The sequence below is a fragment of the Dendrobates tinctorius genome, unplaced genomic scaffold (genome assembly GCF_039654945.1).
Source record: "Dendrobates tinctorius isolate UK_male_01 unplaced genomic scaffold, ASM3965494v1 ptg000003l, whole genome shotgun sequence".
NCBI lineage: Eukaryota > Metazoa > Chordata > Amphibia > Anura > Dendrobatidae > Dendrobates > Dendrobates tinctorius.
In genome coordinates, this window is record NW_027361671.1 from 101,791,200 (window position 1) to 101,805,277 (window position 14,078).

General features: G+C 46.1%; 1 protein-coding gene across 1 annotated transcript in view; it reads right to left on the reverse strand.

Moving 5' to 3' along the window:
* BRAP (BRCA1 associated protein) overlaps positions 1–14,078 on the reverse strand; it is a 61,710-nt gene that overhangs the window by 28,735 nt on the left and 18,897 nt on the right. Inside the window, exon 6 of the mRNA XM_073565208.1 lies at positions 5,848–5,996. Coding sequence (XP_073421309.1) covers positions 5,848–5,996 — 149 coding nt within the window. The remainder of the gene's footprint in view (positions 1–5,847; positions 5,997–14,078) is intronic.

Sequence of the window (14,078 nt, forward strand, 5' to 3'; positions counted from 1 at the left end):
GAGACAGTGGGTGTTATGCTGCTGGCCACTAGGAGGACACTAAGTAAACCAGAAAAAAAAGTTAGCTCCTCCCCTGCAGTATACACCCTATCGCTGGCTGAGATTTCTCCAGTTCGGTGAAAAAAAGCAGTAGGAGCATAAACAGTCAATAATAACCATAACTAAGTCAAAGCCTAAGAATGCCAATAGGATAAACAGGGTGGGTGCTGTGTCCCCCAATGATTGGCTCGGAGAAAAGGATTTTACGGTGAGTACACAAACATCCCTATTTCTCCTACGCCACATTGGGGGACACAGAGACAGTGGGACATCCTAAAGCAGTCATTGGGTAGGGAGCATACAACTGCTAATACCCCATGTACCACTGAGGTACTGCCGATTGCAGGCTGCGTCTGCCGAGAGCTGCATCCGCAGAGGCCTGAGAATGAACTAGGCAATGTTTGTAAAGGTATGCAGGCTGGATCAAGTCGCAGCCTTGTGGACAGGCAGGAGAATAAATTTGGTAATGTTTTGTAAAAAGTATGCAGACTGGACCAAGTCGCAGCCTTGCAGACCTGTTCTGCCGATGCCTGGTGCCGAATGGCCGAAGAGGCGCCCACTGACCGGGTAGAGTGCACCTTAATCCCCACTGGGACAGGCGCGTTCCTGATACGGTAGGACTCCTGAATCGCCAAGCGAATCCACCTGGCTAGCATTGCTTTTGACATGGCTAGACCCTTTCTATGTCCCTCTGGAAGCATGGACAGGGCATCTGACTTGTGGAAGGGAGCCGTCCGCGAGATGTACCGTCTCAGCGCCCTAACCACATCCAGGGTGTGGAGGGCCTTCTAAATGCGATGGACTGGCGCCGGACAAAAAGAAAGGAAAAACAATTTCCTCGTTGAGATGGAAAGAGGAGACGACCTTGGGCAGGAAGGACGGGGACGTCCTGAGAACTACCTTTTCCTGATGAAAATTCAGGAACGGAGAACGGCAGTACAGGGCTGCCAATTCCAAAACTCATCTGATTCACGTAATTGCCACTAGAAAGACCACCTTCCAAGAGAGGATGGACAGTGACACGTTCTGCAGCCATTCGAAAGGAGCCTCCTGTAAGGTCCCGAGAACCAGGTTAAGGTCCCATGATTCCAATGGCCTTCTATAAGGAGGCGCCACATGGGAAACTCTCTGAATGAACGTCTTGACCTGAAGTTTAGTGGCAATTTTCGTTGGAAAAGCACTGACAAGGCCGAAACTTGGCCCTTGAGAGAGCTAAGCGCGAGGTCTTATTTTAATCCAGATTGAAGGAATTCCAATATGGCCCGAATGGAAAACACCAGAGGTGATCGACCATGATCCTTGCACCACGAAAAGAAGGTTTTCCAGGTACGGTGATAAATGCACATGGACACAGGCTTCCTAGCACTAATCATGGTGGAAATCACGTCGTGAGAGAACCCAGCCTGTGCTAAAATCCAGGATTCAACGGCCACGCCGTCAAAGACAGGGCCCCGGAGTTCTGGTGGTAAATCGGGCCCTGCGAGTGTAGATCCATGCAATCTGGAAGTCGCCAGGGGACGTCAGCGACTAGTTTTATTAGTTCTGCATACCATGCTCAGCGCGGCCAAACTGGTGCGACTAGGATCACTGGTACTCCCTCCACTCTGATCTTCTTGATGACCCATGAAAGCAAGGGAAGAGGAGGGAAGATGTACGGGAGCCGGAAACGGTGCCATGGCAGAACTAGGGTGTCCGTTCCGAAGGCGCATGGATTGCGCGAAAGGGCAATGAACCGAGGAACCTTGTTGTTTAGTCTTGAGGCCCTGTGATCCACATCCGGAGTCTCTCAATGATGACAAATGTGCTGAAAGGCTTTGGGATGAAGAGACCAAGGCAATGCCTTGGCGACTGAAAAAATCTGCCGCCCAATTTTCTACGCTCGGCCAATGGAGGATGTGACTCAGTTCGTGCACGGCTATCCTGCTCCGGGTACCTCTTGGCGGTTGATATACGCTACAGCCATAGTGTTATCGGATTGGTTCCTGATGGGGTGACCTGCGAGGAGATGGTGGAAACTCCGTAGAGCTAATCTGATCGCTCGTATCTCCAAAATGTTGATGGGGAGACTTGACTCTCGGGTTGACCAATGAACCTGTGCAGCGTGGCGACGAAAGACTGCACCCCAGCCGAGGAGACTTGCGTCGGTGGTTACTACCAACCATCTTACTGGGAGAAAAGACCACCCTTGATTCAGGGAGGACCTCAGTGTCCACCACCTGAAGGCTTGCCTGACCCGCAGGGACAGAGGGATCCGACGGTCCAGGGAGAACAGGTTCTTGTCCCAAGCTAACAGCAACGCGTGTTGTAAGGGACGGAGGTGGAACTGTGCAAATGGAACAGCTTCCATCGCTGCCATCATCTTTCCGAGAACTCTCATGCTGAAACGAATGGAGTGAGAAAACCGGTCGGGAAAGAGCCCGCGCTGCCTGTTGTGAGGCTTGGGTCGCTCCTGGAGGGAGAATGACCAACCCGCGGAGAGTGTCCAAGATCATTCCTAAAAGTGAAATCTGCTGAGCCGGTTTTGGGAAAGACTTTTCGAAGTTTATCTTCCACCCCAGGCGAGAACGTGTATTTACTGTTATCCATGGATTCCTCGCAGGCTGGAAGGGACGGACTCTTGATAAGGTCGTCCAAATACTGTAACACCACCACTCCCTGAGAGTGGAGAATGGCCATGACCTTGGTAAAGACCCTGTGGGCGGTGGCGAGTCCGAAGGGCAAGGCAACGAACTGGAAGTGTTCCTCGTGAATTGCAAAACGCAGGAACTGCTGGTGGGACGGGCAGATCGGAATGTGAAGGTAAGCGTCCTTGATGTCGATGGGTGCTAGGAACTCTTTTTCCCATGGAAGCGACAACTGATCGGAGAGATTCCATTCGGAATCGCCGTACCTTGACAAACCGATTTAACAGTTTGAGATCCAGAATGGGTCGCATCGTCCCGTCCTTTTTTGGAACCACAAAAAAGGTTTGAATATAATCCCCTGCACCTTTCGTGATGAGGGACCGGAATGATGACTCCGACCCTTAGAGCCTGAACAGCCCGAAGGAAGGATCATGTCTTTTTCTTGGGGGGAGAGGAAAGGAAAAACCGAGTTGGAGGGGGAGAAGAAAACTATCTTGTATCCGGAGGACACCAGCTCCCTGACCCACTTGTCATCATTGGGTAGATATATGACATCTGGCTCCCCTAGATCCAGAAGCCCTAAGCCTGGGTTTCCAAGAGCGGTTAGGTCTGTATGAGACCTGGGAGCCTCTGTCTCCGCGCGGGGACCGACCTGATCTGGAAGAGAAGGTAGAGGAGGACCAATCGGAATTGTTGCGAGAAGATCAAAAATGCGTCAGCTGTTGGTTGCGAAATGGCCGAACAGCAGCTTTTGTTGAGGAAGGAATTTACTTTTTCCCCTGGTAGTATCAGAAATGAGCTGGTCCAGTTTCTCTCCAAAAAGACGACACGTTTGAAAGGGAAGAGAAGTCAATGATCTTTTAGGTGTGGCATCCGCCCGCCAGCCGCGGAGCCGTAGGGCTCTTCTAATGGAAATCGCATTAGCGGCAGTTTGAGCCGCGCAATTGGCGGCATCAAAAGAAGCGTCTACTACAAAGTCAGCTGCGTGAATTATCTGCCTGGCGACAGTGGTTACCTCCGGAGGAAGATTGGTGCCCTGGAAGGAAGTAATCAAGACTTCTGCCCAAACGGCCATTGCCTTAGAGACCCAAATTGCCGCGAAAGATGGAAAACAATGCTGCTCCTGAAGCTTCAAAAAACTGAACGGCAAGGTAGTCAATCGGAGGGGTTTCTGACTGAGGAACCCTCCCTCAGAAACAGATAGGAGCGTTTTAGAAGCAAGATGCGAAACAGGAGGGTCCACCGGAGTGTACTGTAACCAATCCTACATTAGGTCTGGATGAAAATGGTATTTAGCCTGAGTAGACTTTTGCCCTGTGAACTGCTCATGTGGCCAATCCCTATGTTCCTGGACGGCTGGTAAATAACCTGCACACACGCTAGGTTTTGTTAAATGAGATAGGGAGTGCTGGAGTGCGAATATTTTCCTCATCCAACCTCAGAATCCTGTTGTCAGAGTCCTGTTGACTGATTCTATAAGAGAATCAAGCGACTCTTGATCAGTTGGGGGATTCTGAGGGGCTGACATGTCAGATTTGAATTCAGAGTCATGCTCGCTGTGAACCTCAGGAAAGGGCGAGCGAGAGACAGGAGTCGCCGATGCTGAGGCTCGAACGTGACTAGAGGACGCGACATGGGTCCGCTTTCTAGAGACCTGACCATCCCTTGGACGAGTATGGCCCCTGCTGGTGGACGGTTCCCGGCCGACGCCAGAGCCCTCCTCGGGAGGTAAGGACGCTTTCTGACTTAGAGTCCTCCCGGAGGGAGAATATAGCCTGGGTCAAAGACTCCAAGGACCGTGCCAGGGACACAGCCCACTCAGGGGTACTAAACGCAGGAGGCCCGTCAGCAGCAGCGGCGAGGGACATTGGAGCTCAGTCCGGGTCGCAGTCTGTGCATAAAGGATTAGTCTGTGCACTGGGTAAGGCAGACTTGCAAGTGGTACACGGTAAAAAACGCAGTGTGCTTCTTAATAGCCCGTTTAGCCTCCTTAGATTGAGGCATAGCGCTCCTGAAAGGGTTAACGGCAGAGTGTCTGCAGCTGCAGGGAATGTGCCGGGAAGGGGTTAAGCTTTAATCTGAGGGCAGATGCAGCTTCCCCACGGTCCTGTGCTGTGTCCCCCGGGAGGAAAAATGGTGGCCCTGTGGTGTCAACCGGTATCCGGCTGTCCAGAGCAGGCATAGCGCTCTTGAAAGGCTTAACGGCAGCTGAAGACATGGCCCCCCGAGATTAGCAATTGCGCGTCTCGTAAGTAATGAGAGGCGCCAAGAGGAGGGGGCGGCGGGGTTAGCGCGGGCGGCGCTAATCAAATTGCGGCCTAGTAGGCCGGAAAAGCCTGGGACTAAATTTTTGACCTACCCGAGCGCCGAGAGCGGGGGGGGCTGCGATGGGGTGCTGGTTCACTGCCACTGACGTTAAGTCAGTGCTTCTCCCGGGAGGCAGGACCCGACCCCATACCTCCACACCTGTGCTCAGGCAGGTCGTCGCTGTCCGGGGTCTTCCAGCTGTCTCATCCTCCGGGCGATGTAGCAGAGCTGGAGGTCTTAAAGGGGTATTGCTCAATCGATCCACCCTGTGGTAGGGGGATGGAGAGCTCTAGGGCTGATTCAGGGCATCCGAAAAAGTGCTGCTCAAGTCCTTCTCCATGCACTCCTGTGCTACGTCCTGTTGCGCTTGCCCTCGTATCCGTGGCGTACCGACCGTAAGGGAACCATCGTCAGAGGAATCTTCCCCATTCATCGCAGGAAAGCGTACGGGGAGGTATACTCCGCGTGCTTGCCTGTTGTTGGTTCGGGGGAGAGCGGGCCGTAGAAAGGAACCGTCGCCCCCTTCACTGCGTTAATTAAAAAAATAATTTACAGAAAATTCAAAAATAAAATAACGGTGGGGTCTGAAATCAGACCCAAGTGCCTCCTACAGACACTAAGCAAAGAACTGGAGAAATCTCGGCCAGCGAGAGGGTGTATACTGCAGGGGAGGAGCTATCATTTTTTCTGGTTTACTTAGTGTCCTCTTAGTGGCAAGCAGCATAACACCTACTGTCTCTGTGTCCCCCAATGAGGCGTAGGAGAAATTAGAATACCTTTAAAAGTATATGAGACAACCAAAGATACATGAACTGACTGTTCATCTTTTTCTTCAAAAGTAAAAAAGAATACAGGATTAAACCCGAAAAGCACCTACGTGGTGTCCTCCCAGCGCTGCAGACACTGGCTGTGGAAGCTGTGATTACAGAGAGTAGTTAGGATCCCATTAACAGATTCATCCATCCTCTCCAGGCAAACGGTACACTTGGGGAGCTCTGTGAGGTCCATCACTGGTAAACTGGCACCCTGACATTGCAAAAAAATGAAATGTATGGATCCATTATACAGTCTTCTTGTATCATTCCACAGACAATGCATTTTTCTTTTTACATTTACTCAACCACTTATGTTCTGCTTTTAATGCATGAGAAATATCCCGCTACCTTATAGTGAAGATACCCAAACACAAGTACATGTATCCAAACCCGCTGATTCTGTCTGACAAGTGGCTGGCAATGGTTAAAAGGGGTATGCCCATCTTCAAGATCCAATCCCAATTTGCAGTAGGTGTAATGTTAATATTAGCAAATACCTCCAATTAGAAATGTAGTATAGATCGTCTGATTTGCAATGTCGCTTACCCATTCAGCAGGGAATTGTGGTAGCTTAGGCTTCCATGCTTACAACCACTCATACAGTTAGTTGTTAGTGGTTGTAGCCATTGATCTATGCTACTACAATGCCCTGAGTTTTGGGTAAGAGACATAGCAAATCAGAAGAACTCTGCTATATTTCTAAATGGACGTATTTGCTATTATTACACATACTACATAATATGATAGGATCTTGGAGACGGGAATGCCCCTTTAAAGCTCATTTAGATGAGCATCCCTTAGCACACTTGCTCACCGTTTATTAGCTTGTATAAATATGCCAGCATTCTACAAATGAATGAGCAAAACGCTCGTTTGTCAGGTGATTTGTTCAAGCTGGTATCAAAATCACCACTCTCAGCAGCACATTGCCATTTGTAGACAGGACGTGCTGCCGATAATATAATAGTCTGTGTGCATAGAATGACAATATCAACAGGAATTCTGTGTGCACAGAATTCTGGTCAGCCTGTCAGAACAAACCATTAAGTACCGTATATACTCGTGTATAAGCTGACACCCCTAATTTTGCCACAAAAAGCTCGGAAAACTTATTGACTCGCGTATAAGCCTAGGGTGGAAAATGCAGCAGCTACTGGTAAATTTAAAAAATAAAAATAGATACCAATAAAAGTAAAATTGAGACACCAGTAGGTTAAAGGTTTTTGAATATCCATATTGAATGGAGCCCCATATAATGCTCCATACAGTTCATGATGGCCCCATAAGATGCTCCATACAAAGTACACCTAATATAATGCTCCATAAAGGTTAATAATGGCCCCATAAGATGCTCCATAGAATATGCTGCCCCATAAGATGCTCCATAGAATATGCTGCTCCACAGAATAGGCCCCCCAATAAGATGCTCCGCCGAATAGGCCCCCCAATAAGATGCTCCACAGAATAGGCCCCCCAATAAGATGCTCCACAGAATAGGCCCCCCAATAAGATGCTCCACAGAATAGGCCCCCCAATAAGATGCTCCACAGAATAGGCCCCCCAATAAGATGCTCCACAGAATAATCCCCATATGCTGCTGCTGCAAAAAAAAAAAAATGACATACTCCGTCGCTGCTGGCTCAGGACCTGGCTCCTGAGATATTCACCTGTCCAAGTTCCCACGCTGCTCACCGCTGTCTGCCATGTCATCTCTCAGTGACGTTCAGGCAGAAGAGGGCCCTGCACGCACTAATAACGTCACTGCGCCCTCTGACCTGAACATCACAGACAGAGGATGCGACAGACAGCGGTGAGCAGCGTGGGAACAGGGACAGGTGAATATCGCTATACTTACCCCCTCCTGGCGCGGTCTCTGCAGCCCCGTTCTCCAACAGTCTCCGGCGCCTGCTTTCAGAGGTCACGTGATACCGCTCATTAAAGACATGAAAATGCGCATATTCATGTCTGTAATGAGCGGTACCACGTGACCGCTGAAGGCAGGCGCCGGAGACCGTGGGACAAGCAGGGGGGCTGCAGAGACCGCGCCAGGAGGGGGTATGATCTCTGACACCCCTGCCGACCCCCGGTATATGACTCGCATATAAGCCAAGAGGGGGACTTTCAGCCCATTTTTTTGGGCTGAAAGTCCCCCTCTCGGCTTATATTCGAGTATATACAGTAACCACTAGTGATGAGCGAGCATACTTGTTACTCAAGATTTCCCGAGCATGCGTATTTGGATGCGCTCAGATTTAGTTTCTGTCCCCATAGCTGCACAATTTGCGGCTGCTAGACAGCCTGAATACATGTGGGGATTTCCTAACAAACAGGTAATCCCTACAAGTATTCAGGCTGTCTAGCAGCCGCAAATCATGTAGCTACTGTGACAGAAACTAAATCTCCAAGCACATCCAAATACTCAAGAGAACTCCCAAGCATGCTCAGGAAATCTCGCGTAACGAGTATACTCGAACATCACTAGTAACCACTAAATAGTCGATGTGCAGTCATTCTGTGGCTGCGGGTCGGATCGTGTAAATGGACTTTTAAACCCTTCATGACCGAGCCTATTTTGACCTTAATGACCTGGCCATTTTTTGCAATCCTGACCAGTGTCTCTTTATGAGGCAATAACTCAGGAACGCTTCAACGGATCCTAGCGATTCTGAGAATGTTTTTTCGTGACATATTGGGCTTCATGTTAGTGGTAAATTTCGGTCGATAATTTTTGCATTTATTTATGAAAAAAATGGAAATTTGGTGAAAATTTTGACAATTTTCAAAATTCAAATTTTTATTCTGTTAAACCAGAGAGTTATATGACACAAAATAGTTAATAAATAACATTTCCCACATGCCTACTTTACATCAGCACAATTTTGGAAACAAATTTTTTTTTTGTTAGGAAGTTATAAGGGTTAAAAGTTGACCAGCGATTTCTCATTTTTACAACAAAATTTATAAAACCATTTTTTTAGGGACCACCTCACATTTGAAGTCACTTTGAGGGGTCTATATGGCAGAAAATACCCAAAAGTTACACCATTCTAAAAACTGCACCCCTCAAGATACTCAAAACCACATTCAGGAAGTTTATTAACCCTTCAGGTGCTTCACAGGAACTAAAGCAACGTGGAAGGAAAAAATGGACATTTTAATTTTTCCAACAAAAAATTTCTTTTAGCCTCAGTTTTTTCATTTTCACATGGGTAACAGGATAAAATGGATCCTAAAATTTGTTGGGCAATTTCTCTTGAGTACAAAGATACCTCATCTGTGGTCATAAACACTGTTTGGGCGCACGGCAGGGCCCGGAAGGGAAAGAGCGCCATTTGAATGGAAAATTAGCTCCAATCGTTAGCAGACACCATATCGCGTTTGGAGAGACCCTGTGTGCCTAAACAGTGAAACCCCCCCACAACTGACACCATTTTGGAAACTAGACCCCTTAAGGAACTTATCTAGTCGTGTGGTGAGCACTTTGAACCCCAAAGTGCTTCACAGAAGTTTATAACGCAGAGCAGTGAAAATGAGAAAAAATTTATTCTTAAAAATGATTTTTTAGCCCGCTATTTTTTTTTATTTGCACAAGGCTAACAGGAGAAATTGGACCACAAAAGTTGTTGTGCAATTTGTTCTAAGTACACCGATACCCCATATGTGGGGGGGAACAACTGTTTGGGCACATGGGAGAGCTCACAAGGGAAGGAGTACCATTTTGGAAAGCAGACTTTGAAGGAATGCTCTGCGGGTGTCATGTTGCGTTTGCAGAGCCCCTGATGTGCCTGAACAGGAGAAACCTCCCACAAGTGACCCCATTTTGGAAACTAGACCCCCCAAGGAGCTTATCTTGATGTGTAGTGAGCACTTTGAACCCCCAAGTGCTTCACAGAAGTTTATAAACGCAGAGACGTGAAAATAAAAAATCATTTTTTTTTTCAAAAATGATTTTTTTTAGCCCACTATTTTTTATTTTCCCAAGGGTAAAAGGAGAAATTGGACCCCAAAAGTTGTTGTCCAGTTCGTCCTGAGTACGTTGGTACCCCATATGTGGGGGGAACCACTGTTTGGGCGCATAGCAGGGCTTAAAATGGAAGGAGCGCCATTTGACTTTTTGAATGGAAAAGTAGCTCCAATTGTTAGCGGACACCATGTCGCGTTTGGCGAGCCCCTGTGTGCCTCAACTTTGGAGTTCCCCAACAAATGACCCCATTTTGGAAACTAGACCCCCTAAGGAACTTAGCTAGATGCATAGTGAGCATATTGAACCCCAGGTGCTTCACAGAAGTTTAGAACGCAGACCTATGAAAATAAAAAATCATTTTTATTTTCTCAAAAAATGATTTTTTAGCCCCAATTTTTTTATTTTCACAAGGGTAACAGGAGAAATTGTCCCCAAAAGTTGTTGTCCAGTTTGTCCTGAGTACGCTGGTACACTATATGTGGGGGGAACCAATGTTTGGGCACACGTCAGGGCTCGGAAGGGAAGTAGTGACGTTTTGAAATGCCGACTTGATGGAATGGTCTGCGGGCGTCATGTTACGATTGCAGAGCCCTTGATGTGCCTAAACAGTAGAAACCCCACACAAGTGACCTCATTTTGGAAACTAGACCCCCCATGTAACTTATCTAAATGTGTGGTGAGCACTTTGAACCCCAAAGTGCTTCACAGAAGTTTATAACGCAGAGCCATGAAAATAAAAAATCATTTTTTTTTCCTCAAAAAATGATTTTTTAGCCCACAATTTTTTATTTTCACAAGGGTAACAGGAGAAATTGGACTACAAAAGTTGGTGTCCAGTTTGTCCTGAGTACACTGATACCCCATATGTGGGGGGGAACCACTCTTTGGGCACATGCCGGGGCTCGGAAGAGAGCACCGTTTGACTTTTTGAACGCAAAATTGGCTGGAATCAATGGTGGCGCCATGTTGCGTTTGGAGACCCCCTGATGTGCCTAAATAGTGGAAACCCCTCAATTCTAACTCAACCCTAACCCCAACACACCCCCAACCATAATCTCAACCCCAACACACCCCTAACTCTAATCCCAACCCTAATTCTAACCATAACCTCAACACACCCCTAACAGTAACCCTAATCCCAACCCTAACCATAATTCCAACCCTAATGGAAAAAAAAAAATATTTTATTATTTCTCCCTACCTATGGGGGTGATAAACGGGGGTTAATTTACTTTTTTTTATTTTGATCACTATGATAGTGATATCATAGTGATTAAAATCTACCAGTAAGGAATGAATGAATCTGCAGCCGGCAGATTCGACGCGCGCACTGCGCATGCGCCCACCATTTTGGAAGATGGCGGCGCCCATGCAAGAGAGAGGAGGGACACCGGGAGCGACACGGGGACTCAGTAGATACCGGGGAAGGAAGGGATGGTGATCGGAAGGTGGGCGGAGTGGAGGGCAAGGGAGGGGGAGCAGAGGATGACGGCGGCGACCGATTGCTGCCGTCAGTCGTTGGCAGGGGCCGATCGCTCCCGTCAGCCGGTGGTGGGGTCGGATCTCGGTCTGCAGCCATGCCCGATGCTATTGCAGCATCGGCCATGGCTGGATTGTAATGTTTCACCAAATTTCATTGGTGAAATATTACAATTGCTCTGATTAGCTGTTTCACTTTTAACAGCCAATCAGAGTAATCGTAGCCACGGGGGGGGGGGGGCTAAGTCAACCCCCTGGGGTGAAGCACAAAGGGTCCTGTGCCTGCGGGCCGGGTGACCTTTCAGTGACCCCGGTCACCCGACTCGCAGGAACACGATCCCCCCTCCATGACACAGCATATGCATCACAGGTCGGATTTGCACCGACTTTCATGACGCTTACACTGTGTCAAGGGTCGGGAAGGGGTTACTTTCTCCTGCTCATTGAAGAAAACATGCATGCATGGTCGAGCATATACATGGGCAAGCTGGGATATAGAGAGCATTTAACCAACAGCTGATAGGTATAAAAAGCTTCAGATCATGTAGAAATATAAATGAATTACAAGAACTAATGTGGCTTTCCAACTTATTTTTGCATATAGAAAACCAAAAGCAAAACACAAAACAAATATCCTGGAATAAAAAAGTAAAAAAAATTGCAAAAATTGCATGAAGGTAGTAATAATAGTAATAATAAGGGTATTTAGTTAACATAATTTTGATCAAAATAATGTAGAAGCCATCCCGCCACGTCACGGCAACCCTTGTGGGACAGTCCTAACTCTTGTATTTAAAACCTTTCCACTTGTCAAGTGACGTAAATGTGAACAAGGACAGAGGGACTGAACCACCAGTAATAGTATAGGCCAGACAGGATGGATTTATTTATTATTATTATTACTATTATTACTACCTTCATGCAATTTTTGCAATTTTTTTACTTTTTTATTCCAGGATATTTGTTTTGTGTTTTGCTTTTGGTTTTCTCTGTGTAAAGGTCATGTGTTCATATGCAATTACATTTTGCATGCACATTAATTTACTTTTTCTGCTCAGACCCAGTTTCTTATTTTTGCATATGTATATGTTAAAAGAAAAAAAAAAATGAAAATGGCATGGACAAAAATGATGGTTCACTTAGTATTTTGCTGCACAATCATTTAAAGGCAATCAGTGCAAACAAATGATTTATTTAACTCTTAATGAAACTTCTGCACCAGTCCACAAGTATTTTGACCTACCCCTCATGAAAAAATTGCTCCAGCTGTCTGAAGTGTAAAGGTGCCTTCTCCAGACTGCAGGTTTGGATGTTTTTATCAGTTTTGGGTCACTACCCTGTTGGAGAACCTGAGCTTTCAACACCAGGCTACACATTTCGCTCCAGAATGCCTTGATAGTCTTGAAATTTCATGGTACCCTGCACAGATTCAAGACACCCTGGTCGAGATAAGGCAAAGCAGCCACAAAAAAAAAAAAATAAAATAAAAAAAGAGCTTCCTTCATATTTGACAGGAGGTAAAATTTTCTTTGTTTTGCTACATTTTTGGAGTGTGAACAAAGAACCTTGTTCTAGGTCTCCTTTCCGCAACATCTTTGACTGTACACCTTCTCTACTTTCCACTTTGTATATATTATGTGCGATTAATTTATATTTTAAGACATTACTGAACTATTTGAGTGCAGTCTCTGTTTTTCAACAGGCTTTTCTATGCCATTTTTCAGGATCTTACATAAGTTCAATAAAGTTCAGTACACTTTAGAAACAAAACACAGCTGGAGTAAGGTGCTAGACTGTCATAATAAACACCAGTCTTAGTAAAATTAATTCCCTAAAAGGTAGGAGTCAAAAAAACAGAAAGCCACTCAGCCATTTTATGCCACCTTGACAGTGAAACAAAACTGGCCAAAAATTATGCGAATTCTTGAAAAGTAGCAATTGTTAAATGTAGAAACAGTTTATTAAGGTAAATTAAGTCATGACCATTTTAGTAATAAAATCACCAAGCCAGAAAACAGGAGAAAAAAAAAAATAAATAAACCTCCCCTGTAAGTGGATACTAATATATACAAACTTTAGATATAACTAGCTGAAGAACCCGGCGTTGCCTGGGCATAGTAACCAAATGTGGTTAGTTATAACAAATTATAATGATTATAAGGAGGATATGTATGATGGGTATATGGGCACGGGCCTATGGGATCGTGGATAATTATAATTTGTTATAACTAACCACAGTTAGTTACTATGCCCGGGCAGCGCCGGGCTCTTCAGCTAGTTGCACATAAAAACATTTCACATCATATATTCAACACTACAGATTTGCAACACAAATTATCTAAACGATTACCCAAGTATTGATAGTATTTTATTTTCAACTCATTCAAGATTTTTGGTTTTTCCTTTCGGTGCAAAGATGAACAGATTTTTGGCAGTTCCAACTCTTGACCACACCACGTAAAGTTGACCATGACAAAAGCATGGAGATTGCAAATCGATCCCTACTACTTTCAAGGACTGTCCCTGAGCATTGTTAATGGACATTGCAAATAGCAGTTGAACTGGAAACTGGAGGCGTTTCAAATCAAAAAACAAATCAGATGGAATGAGTGGAATTCTTGGAATGAAAATGTCCTCTCCTTTGGCACATCCTGTTTCTGAGCTGTGTATCTAACCCTATCCTGTGTGATAATGTCTGCTGAGCTGTGTACCTAATCCTCTCCTGTGTGATACTTTCTGCTCAGCTGTGTATCTAATCCTATATTGTGTTACTGACTGCTCAGCCGTGCATCTAATCCTATCCTGTGTGATACTGACTGAAGAGCCGTGTATCTAATCCTATTCTGTGTG